Source organism: Pygocentrus nattereri, chromosome 18 (assembly GCF_015220715.1).
Source record: "Pygocentrus nattereri isolate fPygNat1 chromosome 18, fPygNat1.pri, whole genome shotgun sequence".
Taxonomy (NCBI): domain Eukaryota; kingdom Metazoa; phylum Chordata; class Actinopteri; order Characiformes; family Serrasalmidae; genus Pygocentrus; species Pygocentrus nattereri.
Window position 1 is genome coordinate 10,519,892 of NC_051228.1, and position 21,568 is coordinate 10,541,459.

The window sequence follows — 21,568 nt, forward strand, 5'->3', positions numbered from 1 at the left end:
AATGTAGGCCAATGTAGAACAAACATAAAAAAAGGATTCTGGAAACCATCTTTTCGTTGATCAAACCAGTTAAATTGTTTTCATATCTATTAAGAAGGAGGTTGTAGCAACGGAAGCTGACCCTTCAGATGAGGTAATGCTAGAATTAACATTGGAGATAGTGAGAGACGTTGGAAGCTAATCAGTGCTAAAGAGGGCTTTTTTTAGAGCACATTGTCTGCCAAACTTGGCTTGGTTTGGGTGTGTTAACACATGTTTACTTACAAAAACAACAAAACATTTTTTTGACCAGAGTTGTTCAAATTTTTTGCATACAACTGTAAGTCTGTGTGTTACTATTTGTGACATTGAGCTGTGGGTGTGGTCCTCCACCAAGACTAAAGCAAAACTTTTTCAGCTTCAGGAAAGACATAAAACAGCAACTTCCAGGTTGTCAGAATAGCATGTTTCAACTTCTTTTGCACCTTTTCTGAGCCTATAAATCTGACTAATTTACTGCCGTTGCCGTTCTCACTGCAGGTTTGTTCAGAGAAGTGCTTTCAGTTTTCCTTAGCTTGGTGGAGGAGGTAGCATTTTGAGATGGTTGTGAATGGCTGATAAGCATGTCAGTTGTTATTTTATGAAGGGTCTATTGGTAAAAATAAATGAATAAAATAAAATAACATAGCAGGCTGACATTCAATCAGCTACTTGTTACTATGCAGTTGGTTATTTCAGGTGCTCTGCATTTTACTTGGTCTAATGTCTTTTTTATAACACATTCAGTTAGTGTTGTAGAAGTACTGACAGTGCCCACAGTGAACTCAGAATAGTGTGTAGTGATGTAAATAATTATAATAATGTTAACATATCATATCGCCCACCCGTAGTTGGTGTTGTAGAGTCGAAGCCTCTCCCACACTTACAGTTGACTTACTGTTGGTAGAGCAGCTAAAATAGTTCTTCACTTTCCCAGTCATTATATTTTAGTATCCCAGCTAATTAACAAAACGACACTGATGTGGATCATCGGAAGCCAATTATACTAATGGTGTCTGACACTATAGACGAAGGGGTACTGCAGTCTGCTTAACTGGGTGAAATCCACAAAGCAGCAGTACTGTGTACACTAATTAATACATACAATAAGATAATTATTTGGAGCACTCAGAGCTTGTAAAATAATGTATGTTTTTTTCCAGCATGTGTCCTCAGGCTAACAACTGCTGTTAAAGTAATTATGTGTGCTTGCACTACTCTTCTAGTGTGAAATGTTGTATTTTCTGTGAAGAGCAATTTGGGACCATTCCTTGAGGGCTCCTGTCACTGAATTTGCTTTACTGTGGTCGTAAATTTCAGCCTTATCAGTAGTAAACACAGAGCTGTGTAGAGCTGGAAAAGTCTTCTTCCTCCCAAGTGCTGAAATTACAGCCCAATTCATGAGAGAGGCTAAACAGACAGCTGTGTGCAGATGCTATCTGAGGTGAATTGCTATATAAGGCTAAAAGGTGTGTGTAATGGCATACCTCACTCTAATATTCTTGCATTGTTAGTGAACAAAACATTAGGCTACAAGGGGCTAGCTAGCATCATTTAAATGAGATGCCGGTCCCCCGTGAGCATTCTATATTAATTAGCCACATTAGCATTTTGACCGCGCTTTACTCTTTTAATGATAAGTCTTTGTTAAGGATGATTTGAGGAATATGACGAAGAGTTTAGGGTTGCCCCAGCCTCAAAATTCCAAATTCAAAATTTAAATTATTGATGTGCACATATACGTTTGAGAACTGACAAAATATGAATGTAGGCCAATGTAGAACAAACATAAAAAAAGGATTCTGGAAACCATCTTTTCGTTGATCAAACCAGTTAAATTGTTTTCATATCTATTAAGAAGGAGGTTGTAGCAACGGAAGCTGACCCTTCAGATGAGGTAATGCTAGAATTAACATTGGAGATAGTGAGAGACGTTGGAAGCTAATCAGTGCTAAAGAGGGCTTTTTTTAGAGCACATTGTCTGCCAAACTTGGCTTGGTTTGGGTGTGTTAACACATGTTTACTTACAAAAACAACAAAACATTTTTTTGACCAGAGTTGTTCAAATTTTTTGCATACAACTGTAAGTCTGTGTGTTACTATTTGTGACATTGAGCTGTGGGTGTGGTCCTCCACCAAGACTAAAGCAAAACTTTTTCAGCTTCAGGAAAGACATAAAACAGCAACTTCCAGGTTGTCAGAATAGCATGTTTCAACTTCTTTTGCACCTTTTCTGAGCCTATAAATCTGACTAATTTACTGCCGTTGCCGTTCTCACTGCAGGTTTGTTCAGAGAAGTGCTTTCAGTTTTCCTTAGCTTGGTGGAGGAGGTAGCATTTTGAGATGGTTGTGAATGGCTGATAAGCATGTCAGTTGTTATTTTATGAAGGGTCTATTGGTAAAAATAAATGAATAAAATAAAATAACATAGCAGGCTGACATTCAATCAGCTACTTGTTACTATGCAGTTGGTTATTTCAGGTGCTCTGCATTTTACTTGGTCTAATGTCTTTTTTATAACACATTCAGTTAGTGTTGTAGAAGTACTGACAGTGCCCACAGTGAACTCAGAATAGTGTGTAGTGATGTAAATAATTATAATAATGTTAACATATCATATCGCCCACCCGTAGTTGGTGTTGTAGAGTCGAAGCCTCTCCCACACTTACAGTTGACTTACTGTTGGTAGAGCAGCTAAAATAGTTCTTCACTTTCCCAGTCATTATATTTTAGTATCCCAGCTAATTAACAAAACGACACTGATGTGGATCATCGGAAGCCAATTATACTAATGGTGTCTGACACTATAGACGAAGGGGTACTGCAGTCTGCTTAACTGGGTGAAATCCACAAAGCAGCAGTACTGTGTACACTAATTAATACATACAATAAGATAATTATTTGGAGCACTCAGAGCTTGTAAAATAATGTATGTTTTTTTCCAGCATGTGTCCTCAGGCTAACAACTGCTGTTAAAGTAATTATGTGTGCTTGCACTACTCTTCTAGTGTGAAATGTTGTATTTTCTGTGAAGAGCAATTTGGGACCATTCCTTGAGGGCTCCTGTCACTGAATTTGCTTTACTGTGGTCGTAAATTTCAGCCTTATCAGTAGTAAACACAGAGCTGTGTAGAGCTGGAAAAGTCTTCTTCCTCCCAAGTGCTGAAATTACAGCCCAATTCATGAGAGAGGCTAAACAGACAGCTGTGTGCAGATGCTATCTGAGGTGAATTGCTATATAAGGCTAAAAGGTGTGTGTAATGGCATACCTCACTCTAATATTCTTGCATTGTTAGTGAACAAAACATTAGGCTACAAGGGGCTAGCTAGCATCATTTAAATGAGATGCCGGTCCCCCGTGAGCATTCTATATTAATTAGCCACATTAGCATTTTGACCGCGCTTTACTCTTTTAATGATAAGTCTTTGTTAAGGATTACCATTAATTAAATGACCTTTACTCTGCTCTCTGCCATAAATTACCCTCCAAATGTGTGTGCAGTCTGACCTTTTTGATTACTGACGGTAAGAGATATAAAAGGCAACTCTCAAGTTCTTGTCAGTGCCCTCATCTAGGGGTGGGCCTATGGGAGCGCAGCAGAGATGTTCACAAGTCGCTTCATGTGAGTCTGAGTCAAATCTTCAGTCTCTGAGGTCCAAGTCTGAGTCGAGTCTCTGAGGTGCGAGTCTCAGTCGAGCATCAAGTCTTTGCGGTACAAGTTCGAGTCAACTCCCAGGTCTCTGCGATGTCTCGAATCTTTGAGATGCATAGAGTCTTGAGTGTCTGAGGTGTGAATCAGTTAAGTCTCGATTCTATGAGTTGGGAGTCTGAGTGAAGTCCAGAGTTTCTGAGTTGTGAGCCAGACTTAAGTCTTGAATCTTTGAGATGCAAAGAGTCAAGTCTCTTAGATGTGAGTCGCAAGTCTATGTCTTTGAGGGGCAAGTTTGAGTCAAGTCTTGTGTGTCTGAGGCGTGTATCAGTTGAGTCTCGATTCTCTGAGGTGCGAGTTCATGTACAGTCGAGTCTTGAGTCTTTGAGGTGCATAGAGTTGAGTCTCTTAGGTGTGAATCAAGTGTGAATCAAGTGAATCAAGTCCAAATTGGGTCTTATGAGTTGCAAGTCCAAGTCTGTGAGGGGCAAGTTTGTGTCGAGTCTTGGGTCTCTGAGGTGTGAATCAGTTGAGTCACAATTCTCTGAGTTGCGAGTCTGAGTCAAGTCCCGAGGCTTTGAGATGTGATTCAGAGTTGAGTCTTGAATCTTTGAGGTGCAAAAATTCGATCTCTTAGGTGTGTGTCTGAGTCGGGTCTCTGAGTTGTAAGTCCAAGTTTCTGAGGGGCAAGTTAAAGTCTTGAGTCTCACAGGTATGAATCAGTCAAGTCTTGAGTCTCTGAGGTGGGAGCCCAAGTTAAGTCTCAAGTCTCTGTGCTGTGAGTCCAAGTCAAGTCTAACGTGTTCAAGTCTGAGTACTGACGATACCAGAGTACAGGTCAAGTCTCGAGTGTTTGAAGTGCGAGTCAGAGTCAAGTGTCAAGTCTTTGAAGTGCAAGTTCGAGTCAAGTCTCAAGTCTCTGAGGTGTGAGCCATAGCTGAGCCTCAAGCCTTTGAGGTACAAGTCCGAGTCAAGTCTAACGTGTTCAAGTCTGAGTACTGATGATACTAGAGTACAGGTCAAGTCTTGAGTGTTTGAAGTGTGAGTCAGAGTCAAGTGTCAAGTCTTTGAAGTGCAAGTTCGAGTCAAGTTTCAAGTCTCTGAGGTGTGAGCCATAGCTGAGCCTCAAGTCTTTGAGGTACAAGTCCGAGTCAAGTCTCAATCTTTGTTATGTGAGTTAGAGTGAAGTCTTGAATCTTTGAGGTGCAGGTGTCTTTTTGGTGTCAGTCCGAATCGGGTCTCTGAGTTGCAAGTTCGAGTCAAGTATTCAGTCTCCGTGGTATAAATCAGTTGAGTCTCAATGGTCTGAGTTGTGAGTCTGAGTCCAGTCCAGAGTTTCTGTAACATGAATCAGAGTAAAGCCTAGAATCTACTGATGATACCAGAGTATGAGTCAAGCCTTGAGTCTCTTAAGTGTCAGTCGAAGTGCAAGTCAGAGTCTCTTGGTTGTGAGTCAAAATCAAGTGTCTGAAGTGTGAGTCAGTTGAGTCTCGAGTTTCTTAGGTGTGGGTCCAAGTCGAGTGTCCTGTTTGAGGTACAGAATACAACATCATCATATTGACCACCTCTAGCTGGGCCTGTGATGAAATAGTCCCTTTGAATGCCTCACTAATGTGTACTTATCTCTGTTTTCAGAGGGCTGCGACAGTCCATTGGTGTCCAATCTGCCCCAGTCTGCCTTCAAAAGCTCATCCCAGTTATCCAACAGCCACGACCCGGGCTATGCAAAACTCAACAGGAGAGATGGTGAGTACAGTGGTCAGTGAAATCAGGATACTGATGGTCCACTAGCAATAGCATAGTGAATGATACAGTAGGTGTCAGGGTTACACAATACTTGTTATGCAGTCCTTTGTCATAATGATCTTGAAGAAAGCTGCAATATACAGATGAGCCCACTAACCAGTCGTAGTGTTTTGAATGTGTGATGTGAGCAGACTGACCAATTATAATTTCAGACACGGGCGCAATCTGTGGAGGGGCATTGAGTCATTGCCCCCCACAAAAAGCATAAGTTGGGAGGGCAGCGCTGTTCCAATCCTAGTGCAAAGCTTGAGAAAACGTAACTCCATTGTTAAACTGCATGAACCAGAAAATAGAACAGAACAGAAATTGGAAAAGAAAATAGCCTTGATAGTGAAACTGAGCTTAACAGTTTGAAAAAAGTATTGATTTTCAGTGCAGGAACACAATAGCAACCAGAAAAGCTGATGTTTTCTGCATGCACATCTTTGATCTTTCGCTGGTTCTTTCCCTTATTCCGCCATAGTCTGGCATGTTGGTCTCTGATTCCTGCTTATACGGTATATGCCCAAAAGTGTGTGGACACCTCACCTTATTTTTGAATACAGGTGCTTTATCCACACCCATTGCTAACAGGTGTATAAAAGCAAGCACAGTCATGCTGTCTCCATTGACAAACACTCACAGTTCAGTGACATGGCACTGTGATAATTTGCCAGTTGTTCCACAAATCAGTTTGTGAAATTTCTGTCCAGCTAGATCTGCCCCAGTCAACTCTAAGTCAACTGCTATTATTTTGAAATGGAAGTGCTCTGGAGCAACAACAACTCAGCTGCTCAGTGGGGCTGGCGAGTGCTGGAACTCATGGTGCATAAAACTTGTCCTTGGTTATCCTCTGTTGCATCACTCTGAAAGCAACATCAGCATAAAAACTATGTCAGAAGCTTCATGAAATGCGTTTCCATGGCTGAGCAGATGCCAAGCTTTAACTAGTAAAACATTTTGCCAATGGACTCTGAAGGGCAAATCTGGATTAGGCAGATGCCAGAAGAATGGGTCTGTAGTGCTAACAGTAAAGTTTGGCTGAGGAGGGATAATGGTCTTGGGCTGTTTTGGGATTTGCCCAATTACAATGAAGGGTGATGTTAATGCTACAGCACACAGACATTTTTGACACTTATATATTCTAAATTGGTGGCAACAGTTTTTCATTTCCTGTTCCAGTATGACTGGGCCCATGTGCACAAAGTGAGGCTTATAATGACATGGTTTGACGAGTTTGGTGTGGAGGAACTCCAGTGGCCTGCACAGAGCCCTGACATCAACCCCAGTAAACACCTTTGGGTTGAATTGGTTAAATTGGGTTAATTTGGTTAAAACTTTAAATATAACCCAATTTAATATGTCAGGTTATTGATTCACCAATGCATTTCTGATGTGTTTTAAAAGCAATGTAAGTGCAAAATGGCATTTTGTCCATGTTGTGCATCCAGACATGTGTTGGGAAAAATACTAAAACCAATTTTTAAAGCCTTAATGCTGATTGATGCTTCTTTACTCAGCTAATCGATCTCCAGGCTTGCTGAAGAAGCGTCTTGAGGAAAAAACGGTGCTTTCGCTGGTTTACTTTGGTAGACATAGTAGCATAATTGACCACTACCGAACTTTGTATATGTTTTACCCTAAAAGCACCCACAGATTTCCAATACAGTGCATTTCAAAATAGATAAATTGATGACTCCATGCTGCTGACTTCAGTACTCCTCTGAAAATCCAAGGGATTTGTGTGTTTTGAAGCTTAAAGTGAAGTGAATCAGTGAAGTACAAGGAAACAAATATGCCGATGCAGCACTCACAACTCGTCGCCGTGTTAAAGAGCTTCGTTTTGAGGTACTAAGTCGCACTTGACCCTGTGAAACATCCGAGAGCGTTCGCAGCGGCTAATCAACTCCCGCATGATTCAGCGGTGTTTATTGTTTTAGTCCATTTGCGCTGAGCCGTTTAATGGCTCTCGGTGAATACGAGTCCCTTATTATCCGACATTAGAGCGAGGTGTAAAGACATCTGCTGAACACCAGTAATGACGCTCTCTTATTCGTGCTCTCTCCATTTACAATAGCCTAGCCTGCTTTGCAGTAGTGTAGGATAATGCACGGACTCATAGGGCATCGCTTCGGTACGTGCGGTGTTTTTGAGTGCTTTAAGTAAACATGTCAGAAGTCAAAAAAAAAAAAAAAAAAAGATGTTAGTGACTCAAGTGGGAGGAAGGTGTAATTATTTTTGCCAGAGGAAAGAGGCCTTCACAAAAGGCCCGAGCTTTATTAAGAGGGCGAAATTCCGTTTCTAGCGGCGATTAGCGAGCCAGTGCTTTCATTTCCTCACCCAGCGCAGGCGCACGCAGTGCAGGAGGCTTTACTTCCCACAGGACGGAGCACAGCGCACTTCAAAGGCAGCCTACTGAAGCCAGGTCCCATATTGATGCCTCTACTTAAAAGCTAGCTTGAAAGAAAAGAAAGAAACAGTAGCGTTCTACCACCTCTTCCCACCCGCTTCTCAGCCGGAGGCGTCTATTAATGCAGCGCTAAACTCTTTGCATCCGGCCACCATCAGAATAAAATGAAATCAAAACTAGTGCCTCCTCTTGAGAGCAGAGTGGGGTTGATACAGTGTCAGGCATAGAGCCTGGATGAGAACAGAGGCCTTTTTTTTTTTTTTTTTTTTCTAACTGAATCCGTAAGAGGTTTTGAAAGCGTCTGGGTCACAACAGCCGATCCTTAATAAATGTAAGAGCTCCACCTCGATATATTTCCATTATTCCACTGGCCTTGCAATCTAGACCACAAAAAATACGCTGCTGCTTTCAAGATCCAGGATTGTGTATATTTAATTATTCGAACTTCTTTTCCTCAGGGCTGCCTCCACTTCACTCTGGGAAATAATCATAAAGCATAAAAACCAAGAGGCTCTAAAAATAGCGAGGACAGTTTTTAACTTTGATACTTTCTACTCAACTTGAATCATGCTTTACTATATCCTCTAGGAATCGCTTTTATTTTGTCTACCATTTCATGAATACATCCCCACGAGCATTTTTATGGGTGGTCATGAGGACAGAGTGGTGCTTGTGCTTACTCATCCCAGTGGCTAAATTAGGCACACTCACAGGAAGTGTTTCAGAGCGCATTCACTAGATTTCCTCACCTAAAGATTTATTGGACAAAACCACAGCCACCTGCCTGAGAATCATGCTGGAAAAGAAACTTGTGTAAAATTACAGATAATTACTTGTTTTTCTTAGCAGTGTAGCACTGCCTGTCAATCACACCGTGAAATGAACATTATAGCAGTTAAATGCAATTATGGCAGCCGTTAAAACTATAAATATAAATATATATAAGTATGACCTTAAGCAGTGGGCAATATGGCCATGTTACAGTATAATTAAAATGTGAGCTTCAGTATCCGTCATGCGTATATAGATGCTTAGGAAAACCTGTTTTTGCATTGGCTTATTATTCTAGGACAGGCATTGACAACATGCAACTCTTTTACTGCCCTGATGCAGCTCCACGGCAGAATTAGATTTATAGGTAAAAATAATCTTAATTTGCGGAAAAATCTCTGTTGATGGTTCAACGCAGTTTAACAATAAATGGTCTTAAACACTGGAGTTAATGAATAACTACTAATTCACCCTTTAACCCTGAAGATTGGCATGCAAGCTGGTCACCATAGCAACTAAGACAACAGATGAAGAAAGCAAAGAGAGAGAAAAAAGATGACAACAGTGAAAAAGCAAAGAGAGAGATTTAAGATGACTATTGATCATTTAGAGACAAATGGACTTAATTGCAATTATAATTACTCAGCTGCTTTCCTGATGCGTTTAATCTGCAACAAGAAACTTTCAAACACTAAGTTCAAAGCTGAAATCAACTTCTCGTTCGAATTCTCCCGTTCCACCTTAACTGGTGCAGTAACATTCTCGGGCCTCAGACTGAGATTTAAGGTGGAACATGAAAACTCAAACAAGAAGCTGGTGAATAAGAAGCAACGTCAGCCTCATAAAAAGTTGAATGTTGAGAGACATTTTACTTGAAACTGTTTCACTTTTGTGGAGACGTTTCCTGCCAGAGATGCGGGAAAAGCAGCTATAGCTGAGCTAAAGCTTAAAGCAGAGCAAAGTAAGTTTACGGTCATACTATATATTTTTTGTCTATACTAGGACATTAACACATACTGAGACATATTTAAAGCCAAGATGATAAAACGTTACTTCAGTAAAATGGAGATAAAATGTCGTAGCTCTCAAGATGTTTACATTTTTGATGAAAGATCAGCATTAACAAGGATCAGCATCAACTCTTAACATATGGGTTGCTGACCCCTGTTCTAGGATCACTTTACTTCACTTTTTAATAAGAAAGAGAAATCTGAAATATGTTTACTGTATTATAAACACAATAGTATATAGTATAGTATTATAGTACAAACAAAATAGAACAATATATAAATAAATCTATTTCAATATTACATTCTAACATGCAAAACACCCAACTATGGTGGTAAATTTTGTTTCTCTATCTCGATTTCTGCAAGGCAAAAGTTGGCGAATAAGAAGCCACCTCCAGCCTTGTGTATTTAACTGAATGTAACTGCTGCCGCATTTAAAGTGGAACAGGTATTAATGGGAAACACGAAGAAAATTTCAGGATTTTTTCACTTACTGTGTAATTACATTAGTGACGCTCTGAAATTGAAATTCTTGACCATAATAGAAACTGGAAAACAAAAACATCTATAACTGGAAATCAAAAAAACAAAAAGAAAAGCTATTTTATATGTAATTTATTGTTTATTTATTTATTTATTATTTATTACTATTTTACATTAACAGAATAATGCTGTGGATGGTGATTGTAGCCATGTTGGGAAAGAAAACTGACAGTGAGCTCGAATATGAATTTAATATTAGCACAGGTTGCTAAACAATAATACATATGTACAATTAAAAGCTATAAATGTATAAAAATATAATACTACCTTGTTGTACCAAACAACAAGTCCACTTGTGAAATTTCCTCACTGCTAAATATATAGAAATATTATTTATGTAATCAGGATACAAAATAACTTCTGTATTCTGGAAAAAGAGCCAGTAATCAGTAAATTACAGATACCTTATAAGAATAGAGGGATTACCTGCAGGATAACATTCAAATTGCCTGTACACTACATATACATCACCTGTTGTCAGCATTGGCTATCATAGATATGGTTGTGTGGATGAAGAGGTTTTTTTTTTCATTTTGGGAAGGGAAGGGCACTCCAAACTAGAGAAATCTAAAGAACAGACCCCCTCGGAAACATTAACAGTCCTTTATTCAGCCGATCTATACGCAGCGTTTTATTTTCATTGGAACTAAGGACTGCAGTGCTTTCCTGAAGATTTCAGAATCATTATACTGTTTTTACATATCACCTGATCCTACAGCAGCAAACTGAGTAAACTCTTGGTTTTTGACACTTCAGTTCTACAGTTTGATTGATCAATCGTTTGCTAACGTGGTGAAGTGAGCTACCAATAACCTTAAATAAGAATAATGTGAACAGAGGAATAAATGCGAAAAGAGTTTTGTGAGCAGCGAAAAAGTCAAGTTGGTTTCATTTTCACACTTTTGATTTTGTTCTTCAGTAGATTTTGAATGATGGTCATTGATAACTAAACCAATCAGCTCCCACTTAGTTGTTGTGTGAGATTAGTGGCATTTAAAACCACTAGGAGACATTGATTTCTGTGGACTGCAATAACTGCTGAGAGTTAAGGGACCGTCTACAAATGACGTCACAAATGACAATCGTCAAAATCTGTGTGCGAGGCACCAAAATGAAGTCGAAATTTATGTTTTAGCATGGTCTCTATTTATAATTATGCTAATAAAGGGTCTCAAAAGAAGCTGCCTATCAGATTAATATTTTGACTTTGGTATAAAGCACAGCCATTAAGTCCGTTTTCATTAAGTCAGTTAATTTAAAGTCATTGTGTTTGTCCTTTTAAGTCATTTAGTTTTAGTTTTTTTTCTTTTGTTTTTACTTTTATAATTATAATTATAGCACTTGTAATACAAATGATCCAAAGATAACCAGGCGTAATCAGATTATTTATCAATTACTGTAATATAATAATCTTTTAGATTAGGTTACAGATTACTGTTTTTAATTAGTAATCTGTACTGGAATACATTTTAATTGTAACCCTACCAACCCTGGTAAACAACATGTGGACGTAGACTTGTCGTCTTTGGAACTCACATCTAGCAGTCTGGAGTTGCTCCAGCAGGGGGTGCTGCTGGCACACAGGTAGCTTTAGTGTTCAGTGTTTATAGAAGAAACAACTGTCAAAACCAAGGTTTACTACCAGAAGATATTGAGTTCTATGAAGTTTCATTAAATCAGTTAATGTTAAAAAGCATGCGAGTTAAAGACCATACAGAGCGCAGCTGCAGTGGACCACGTTTGAGTAATTCAGTGGTGTGTGAACTGGTGGAGGACAGCGAATAAGGGTTTTAATCACTGTTTCTCATTTTCTTTAGAGATTTATTTATTTTCTTTTGTTTTTTTTTGGCTGAATATTTTCTGTGGCTGAAATTATGGTGTGCACCCCCCCCCCCCCCCCCCCCCCCCCCCCAGAAAAATGTGATAACGTAATTATATTTGAATGGGAGAGCAAAGCAAAAGTCATTTCTTTTAAATTCTGAGCGGCATAGTTATGCCACTCCAGTCTTACAGAGCACCTGCACTGCCCACTTTACTACTGAACTTAACTCAAATTAGCAATTGTGAGATAACAATTGAATGATTGAACAGGAACATCTTGTTCTCCAAGACAATGTTGGAAACTTTGTTCCTTACAGTCCAAATAAACTATTCAGTATCACAAATGAGCCTGGAGCACATGCTCCACTGTCACATCAAGCTCCTTTCTCCATCCATCTCCCACCGTATACTGCATGGTTGCACTAAATCAAGAAAAGACTGATGGCATTTCAGGCAATCTGCTTGTGCTTGAGCTTTACATTGAACTACATTACACATTGAACTGGAAATACTTTCCAGGCATGCCACCTTCTTTCTTTCCAGACGGAGCTTTTTATTGCTGCAGTTGGGTTTCTGACCAGATTGTTAGAAGCAGCGTAGCAGAGCTTTTTAGAGTGGATTGGTTTGTTGGAATGAAGTTGAACAATTTGTAAAGATCTAATTGTCTATCAGCTCCTTGACTGGAATAGATTTTCCGACTAATGCAGCAAAATGACCCTTTTCGCTTCTCAAGTCATCAACCTCAGGAATTTTTTAAAGCTGTGATCACTTCTTTGTTTGAACGCCTCTAGTCTTACATCATTATGAACTATAATAACAATACTTCAGAACGTCTAATTTGTCATACATTAGCATAAATTAAGCCAATTATCTGTCCATGCCTCTATCATTCTCACATGTTAAAATCACAATGACTCACTCTAGCAGTTACAATGAGTCATGATGGGTGCCAACTTACAAAAAAACTTAAATGTTCTGCCTTTTTGAAAGTGTATTATATTAATTAGACTGTCGACTACTCAATACACATGTATGTCAAGCTAAAACACCTTTGCAAAGCAATTACCAAAGTAATGTCCACCCTGTTATAGACAAATACAGCACTGATTAAGATCATGTCTGCTGGGAAATGCTGTGTCCCTTTATTAACAATGTTTTTGACAGATTAGAATATTATGAGCTGGTGTTTGTAACAGTTTACCTATATTTGAGTTACTTTTTGGAATAATTTGTTTATTTTGCTAAAACATGAAAATGACAGGGTGGTCAAGGGCATCGCAAATGGTGCATGACAGCGTGGACAAAGTCATGAGTGCACTGACCAACTTTTAAAAAAGGGAAACACTTTTAATGAGTGACATTTCACGTTAAATTGATTTCAAATAACAAATGTAAAAATGTCAGGTTAACTGCAGTTTGTAGAGTTTTCCCATTTGCTTTTGTTAAGATTTCTGGGATAGTTTTCACAGAAACTTACTGTAAATTATACAGGAGATTTTTAAGAATGGACATCAACTCCCAGGATTCACAGGAAGCAACAATTAAAATTAAAAATGAACAATTCAAATAATTTAAGAAAACAGTATGTGACTCTAATCTTTTACTGTACAATTGCTGTATTTGCTTACATTGACAGTTTTATCCAAATTTAGCATCTTACGAACAATCTGCTAAATTTGGTCAAGTTGACCTTGTGCTGTGTCACAAATATTTTAATATTTTGACATTTTATTCAATAACTGAATATTTTATCATGACATAGTGGACATGTTAAGCTTGACCACATCTAGCTGCAACCACAATATGATGAAAATGAGGGATGTGGATGAGGGTGTGTTTACCGTACATGCTGCAGTTGTTATAATTAACTAATTAAGTTTGGATGAGAAAACAGTAACATTATAACAGTGTGGACGGTAATTTCAGATACACATTAAATGTTTAATATTATGAAGGAAATTGAAACAGATAAATGTCTAAAATATCAAAACTGTAAAATACCATGTTTATGAGAGAGAGAATACAGAGGGTCTTCTCATTTTTTTGTTATTCAGTCTTATGACACTCACGAGAGATGATCAGATGATCAGGCCGTACCTGGGCCATGACAAAAACCCTATATCTAATCAAAAAATGGTACATCTTAATGTTTCAGAAGCTTCTTAAGTTAAATATCATGATTCATAAAGGGCTGCCCATTCCGAACAACACTTTGGAAATTGGAAATTGGGAAGTTTTGCTTTGCAATATTGCAATATATGATTAAACCAGAAACAAGAAAAGTTAGTCAGTCAAGAACCTTTCAAAAGGAACTCAAAGAGAACATCACTAGTAGGCTACAGATGAATATGTACACTGTAGATTGGCTTCCTGCACAGAGATTAAAAGTACTGGACTATAATTCCCTTTTAGGTGGAAATCTCCATTGAAAATGCTGTGTAGTCCAGGATTAGGCTTAATCCCTGTCTTGGAATCTGAGAGAGGCGCTAAATACTGTCTGTCTATCCACACTTGTTGGTGGAGGGCGGTTAGTTTATAGGCATAACCATGTGCTCCATCACTCCAGAGGACACAGTTCCACTGCTACACAGTCCAGTGCTGGTGGGCTTTACCCCCTCTAGCCAACATATATAAAAAAGAATTGTCTGCATGATTAAATCATTAAGAGCTAAACAAGTCATTCTGAGTGGTTTGGTGTAAAATGCTCCATTCTTCAGAAACCTATGGAGAGTTGTTCACAGTGGTGGTGATAGGAACCTGACATCTGAATAGTATAATGCTTCTAAAAGCTTCCTCACGGAAAATCATTACATGAAAAAGTTATGAATACAGTGCTTGATGGCTCAGACATTGTATTACTGTAGTTTTGAGACAGAACTTTGGTGCAAAATGTATTTTTTAAATCCAGTTATGGTGGAGAGGTACATGCAAGCCATTGTAAGGCGAAATAGGCCCTAAAGCAGAAGCCACTAATAGGCGGACCGCGGTCCGAGCCCAGACCCAGAAGCTGTCCTATGTGAACCTAGACCTATAACCGATAAACGAGAATTACGGAGAATTATTTATTTTCGACAGGGTGGTCCTGTTTCAGGGGTGGCCAACACCAGACACCAAGAGCCAGAAAAAAATACTCATTACTACTAGGAGCCACAGGCTCTATTTACACAAATATTTATAGTTTTTAACCCCATTTTTCTACCTGTCATGTAGATGAGTTTAGTGGGAATTCTGGCATTCTTTGCTTTCCACAATCCATCACAAATCTGGCTTGTATTCAGTTGTTGCTACTCGAAGCAGTTCTTTCACATGTGTATCAGTAAGAACAGAGTGATGCTTTGATTTCACGTTTCAGGGTGGAAAATACTGATTCACAAACATAGGTTGAGCTGAACATTGAGCTTCACTGCAGCTTGTTTTACATTGGGATACTTCTCCACAGGCACAGTTTTCCAAAATTCCTGGGTTCCCTCACTCAGAACAGACCTGAGTCTGTCATCTTCAAAAAGTTCAATCATCTCCATTTGAGATGTAGCTTCATCTGTCACCAATGGGGGTTTCAAACAGTCTGAGTCAGCAGCAAAAGGGTTAACAAGGAATGTAATTTGTGGCCTTTTCAGCTGTAGATCATGGAATTTGTCCTCAAAGTTCTGTTGCAGACTTTCAAGAAGTGTTGCATAGTGTGCTCCATCTGTGGCTATGGATGTGAGTTTTGATAGTGGCAAATTTGCCTTTTCAACAACAGTCATCAGAGTCTCTTTCATGTCGATTCCACGAGTCCTTGTCTTTTAGTGGCACAATATCAAGCAGCTCTTCTTTTATTGTGCAGTCCTGTTACTGACCGTACAAAAATTGCCAGCTGGGGCTTGTCTTGTATGTCACAAGACTCATCCAGAGCAAGACTATAATACTGGCATTTCTCAAGATCAGAGTATAACTGTGTCTCAATTGCACTGTTAATGTCTGATATTCTGTGTTCGACTGTCATGACAACTGGAGCTCTGATACCATTCGTTTCAAATGTTCATTTTCTGGAGATAAGATTGAAATGGCGTCGCTGAGTCAACTTTTCACAAATTCCCCCTCCCTGTATGGCTTTTTAACATGAGTGATATTCCATGCCTGTTGATAGGATGCAAGCGTGACAATTTCTGACTGTTTTGTTAACTTCTGAAACAACTGAGTCAGTTTGTCTGACTGGCGTTTCAAAGTGTTCAGCTTGTGCTTGCGCAGTTCGGTACCTTTGGGAAACTCCTGGTCCACGTTGGCGTGCAGTGAGGTAAAGTGGCGCTGAAGATTGGAAGCTTTAAAATTGGATAACGACGTTTGGCATATCAAATAGAACGGCTTCCCTTCCCGCTCAATAAAAAAATACAAATCCTCCCACTCTGGTAAGAAGGTTCTGTGTTCTTGGACTAGCTGCCCACCCTACACTGATGTTCTCATAGACTGCTAGCTATTCCTAATACCAATATTACTGCTATTAATATTAGTAGTATAATCACTTTTAGGTAGTTTGACCAGAGGAGGATGGGTCCCTCCTGGTGAGCCTGGTTCCTCCCAAGGTTTCTTCCTCAGTTCTGAGGGAGTTTTTCCTTGCCACTGTTGCCCCTTGCTTGCCCATCGGGGGGGTGGGGGTGGGGGTGGAGGGGGGGGGGGGGTTGTACATTCTTACAGTCCTGTTAAAACTTATACAAATAAATTTGATTTGATTTGATTCATCTTCATATTTTCGTTTGGTTTTCCATTTGCCCGACGCTGCCATGTTTCGGTGGTTGGATAGCTAGTAGCCTGGCTCAGCATGTGGTTCTGCTGCAACGTTCTCCTTGCAGGGGGAGGGTCGGTGCATCACCGTGGCAACAGACTTTGGCTTCTTCCAGCGTGGAAAATAGCAGTGACTCAAATACGCAACGTTTGCTACAAGTGTGCAACAAAAATAAATATATATATATATATATATATATATATATATATGTATGTAATTGAAAATAGAAGAGCCGCACATGTGCAGGCAAAGAGCCGCATGCGTGTTGGCCACCTCTGTCCTATTTTAATTGGCATAGCTTTACACTAATGGTAGCTTTAGCAGCCCGGGAAACTCACAGACCAATCAAGTTGTACATATCACATGTAACGCTACTCAGCCAATCAGATCTGTGCATTACGATGAGCACTGAGACTTGAATGAGTGCACTGACAGAGGAGAGACGAGGCGAAAACCAAGCAGTCAGAAAAGAAAGTGAGCCAGATTATTTTAAGTCGTGCTGTAAAAAGAGAAAACTGACAATAAATGTCGTTGAAATATGACTGAACTGTGCTTTATTTGATTTGACATTCACTTGTTGACTGTATAAGATGTTGATGTACCTACTAAGCTACTTCAGTTTACAGAATATGGCACTGAATCATGAAGTTAGACATCATGATGATGACATCATGACGGACCTTTACTTGAGGAAAATTTCTTTAACTGGACCTTTTTGAATTTTAATTAAACACCCCTGCCCTAAAGGAACCTAATTTTTTGTGTTTTGCCATACAAAATTCTGAAGTCTTGTTGCTTTAGGGAAGTAAAATGGCTGATATTTCCATTAACACATTGAATGGCTTTATTTACATCCCAATGATTGAATTATGACCATTGAAAATAGCTGAATTCACTAATTAGGAGGCCTTGGAAATATTCACACAAGATTTTGTGCAAGAGATGGCTGAACATGATTGTTTCTTGTGAACTCATAAAACCTCACCAAGCCACAAGATAAATAAGCCAAGGCGGTTGCTAATACTGTGCTAATTCTGCACACGCCACAGGCCATCTGTGGAGACAAGATTACTGAGAAATGTATCTCTCTGCTACTGTCATCAGGTGTACCATTATCTACCTGTTTAATCGTCTGCTATTAGTCGACTATTAGCATATCAGCAGGTTTATTGGCCGTCTCACTTGGGCGGCCGAGTGGAGAAGACTGTGAGTTTGATTAGCCTGGAAACATGATCGCGTCTCTCCGTGAAGGCTTCTACCAGCAGCTAAGTCGGCTTAATCTTGATGCAATAAATACCCTTTCGAGGAGATTATTCATATTAGTATAAATATCCACCTCGCAGGCGTGATTTTTGAAAGCTTAGGCTACATCTCACTTATCCACACATTATCCTCACACGTACGCATGCGTACGCCTCCCGCCATGCGTTGAAAATTCACCTTGATTCAAGGTTTTTTTATGTCTTGCTGCCTTTTCAGATTTTTAAGGGGCTATTTAGTGTTGCTTCACTGCTTTGGCGAACGGTAATAGGTGTAATTTAACATTCTGAATAATTTCGTCTTCATCATGTAATACCAGCTGCACAACACAGGTGACTCAGATGTGTTGAAATGGGCTTCTGGAGTTCTAATCAGTCCAGGAAAAAAAAAGAGATAAGATTAGATCCTGTAATTAAATGAACTTCTAATCAGATACCTTTTCTAATGAAGTTCATGGAGGTGATTGTGCAGAATTGGATCGCCTCCATACAGCTCCATGTGGTGTTTCCTCGCTCACTGGAACGTAATTGTCTTTAAACGAGTCTTAACCAAGTCAGATGCCATTAACAAATTCTATTTGGGTTACATGTGCCCCAACCGAGGCAGCAGCACTTCTACTGCTTCCATTAGTTTCCCTGAATTTCCTCTTGTCCCTCTGGTCTCGAGCCCATGCAGGTGGAAAAATGGTGAATTATTGATGAGAACTTGGCCAGTTCATTAGATGCGCATCTGCTCTTCATTGGAACGGTGTTTGCCATGCCAGACTCGTGTCAAGGGTGATTTGCCCGCTTCTGTAAAGGGATAATAGGCAATAATGCTTTTATTCAAGCTCCTGTTGGGAGTTTACTGTGCATTTGTGTTTGGTATGATTTTGTTAGCTTATCTCTGTAGCTGTAGCTGTGAGAACAAAACCTTGTAACTGCAGAATTGTAATGTCTTAACAGAGAATTCCACCAATTCCACCAAATTTTTCACCAATTGTATGTATTATTCATATGTATGAAAGTTATTCGGAGTACTTTAATGTAAAATGGTTTGCACTAACTTGGATTTCTTTACAAAGTTGGTAGGTTTTATTTACTATGCAAAATGGCCATTGAATCTATTCTGAGTAAATTTTATATGTAATATTGTATACTATAATATAGTACTATATAGTACTGTAGATTTACTACTATAAAACCCAAAAAACTTTGGTGACTTTTTTGCTTCACATTGCCCTGCAAGTATCTCTCTGGCATGAATACATTTTAATGTATGTTGTACGCCAAAATCTTATTTCAGAACCATTAAAAAAAAAATGCTGCAGGCATCAGGCAGCCTTTTCATGACTTTCATGCTGTAGCTTTCTGTGAGGGATTTTTGAAGGCAGTAAACTCTTTAGGCACGAGTTCCCACTGTGAACAATTCACATTTGATTATGTTTCTCTAGAACGCAACATTTTGTATCAGTCCATTGTGGATGACTTTAGAGCTTAATGACGTGATAATGCAGAAATTTAAACCATTTAAGCCTTTAATGAAAGTTGGACATTGGAAATTTTCAAATGATCTAAAAATATTTAGAACAACAAAACCAGAAATACACTGTTTTGTTTTGACAGTGACAATGTTAGCCCTTCATAATTATGACTTATTTTTCACTTTTATCTTTTAAAAAAGTGGAGAAATTCTGTGGAGACTGTGGATTCAAAATTTTCAGTCAGGGGGAGTCATTCAAATGAACTGTCACTCTGTTATTATGCAGCTCTTAGTGGAGAAGCCTTGTTTGAGTCCAATTTGCACCCTCTGAACAAACAGTCATAACTCGGGAAATGTTTACTCTATCGCTTAACCGATATATTTTGTGAGATAAGATCCCTTGGGGATTATTTTGGTGTCATGTTGTGTGTATTGAGAAGAAAATGTTTGAGTTATGACGAGTTAAACTCAGAGAAAATCTTGAAATAAGCAGATTCTGATTTTGAGAAATTTACGTGGGAGTGAATGGGGCAGTTTTCTAATGCTCATAACTCTAAAGCTAATTGATAAAATAATTAGATATTTTGAGGTGTCAGAAAGGACAAGTTTCCATACCATTTAAAATTGAAATGGAGTTTCTAGGTGAAAGTTTAAGGATTTTAAAGCATATTCCCTGCATGATCAGCTGTGTCTGTGAGACTGAGTGACCTGCTGTGACATCATCGATGTCAGTTAGAATCTGAAGTTCTGAACATTCCCACAATCATTCTTATGGGAGGTTTTTAACTTTTAAACTTAATTTTGTTAAAAACTACCAATCCGGTCTCCAAAAATACATAGCACAAGTCACAGCACCGAGACCTTCGAAATGCAGTTTGAACGGAGTCTGTACGTTAAGCGGTTTGGGCTGTATTAATCGCAGGAAAGTGTGGAAGAAGAATAAGAAGTATGAGAGATAACAATAGAGCGCTTTTTCAAGCACTCTAATTAAATAATTCTGTTTACGTAACTACTATAGCAAAAATAGGTAATAACTTCATGTCTAAAGGCTAAAATGTCTGTGACTTCTTCGAAATCCATAATTCCATGATTTTAGAACAAGACGTCCATTTGTCACCCCCCCTCGATGCGGGCCGACATGGGCCACGGCTTTAGTGATTAGCCATTGCAAATTGCCCTTTGTTCGCTTCCCACCAGCCTAGAGATTAAATGTCAATGGTGGTTTACGTGTGTTGGATCGGGTGATATAATATGACGATATGGACGAGCAAATGGCTATCAGGAGCACCGGTTGGCTGCCCTTGCACACAACCCGTCATTAACCCTAATTGCTTTGTTCATTTGCCAGAGCAGCCTCTGTCCACTCTGGTCAGAGAGAGTGAGCGAAAAGCCAGACTTTACCTTTATTTCAGCCGACAGCCGGACAGTGATTGAGCTCATTTGGACTGAAGTTATTACACTTTAATCAGAAGGCTTTGAAGGGCCACTCAGAACCAGAAAAGTACGGGCTGACTCTCGTCGGTGGAAATGATGTCACCAGTATGCTGCGCTGCCAGTATGTCAGTCTAGCTGCACTGAAAACAATCTAAAACGTTTAAGTCAGACAGGCTCTCTCGCTCTGTCAGAGCCTTTTCATAGGGATTAATTTGACTTTACTTAGCTCTAATTGCTAGGTCAGCTGTTTGAATTGGACAGCAACAGACAACCAATAGGCCACTATAAGAATGTAACAGAAAAAATGTTAAGAAAGTAGACTGTTAAAGTAGAATTGTCATTCTGTAGTTGGTGTCATGCCAGTGTAAGGAGCTCTGGTTCTAAGCTGGTTTCCTCTGTGGAAAAAATAAAGGATTTTAATTAGTGGATGCATTCATACTGTTATCCTTGTTATTCCTTGTTATCGACTCGATTCCATGCTTATGTACTCATAAAAATGTACTCATGCCAACATTTGATACCACCTGAAACCTTGTAAAGTATGTCTAGTGTATGCTGCCATGCTAATAAACAAATGACTCAGACTGGCAGTGAATGAGGGCTTGCTCATGCAGCAAAGTTTTGCTGACACCGTGGCAGTTGG

At 39.2% G+C, this 21,568-nt stretch overlaps 1 protein-coding gene across 2 annotated transcripts in view; it reads left to right on the forward strand.

The window, feature by feature from the left end:
- cntnap3 (contactin associated protein family member 3) overlaps positions 1-21,568 on the forward strand; it is a 212,306-nt gene that overhangs the window by 31,841 nt on the left and 158,897 nt on the right. For both annotated transcript variants that reach the window (XM_017681680.2, XM_017681681.2), the window contains exon 2: positions 5,304-5,414. In XM_017681680.2, coding sequence (XP_017537169.2) covers positions 5,304-5,414 — 111 coding nt within the window. The remainder of the gene's footprint in view (positions 1-5,303; positions 5,415-21,568) is intronic.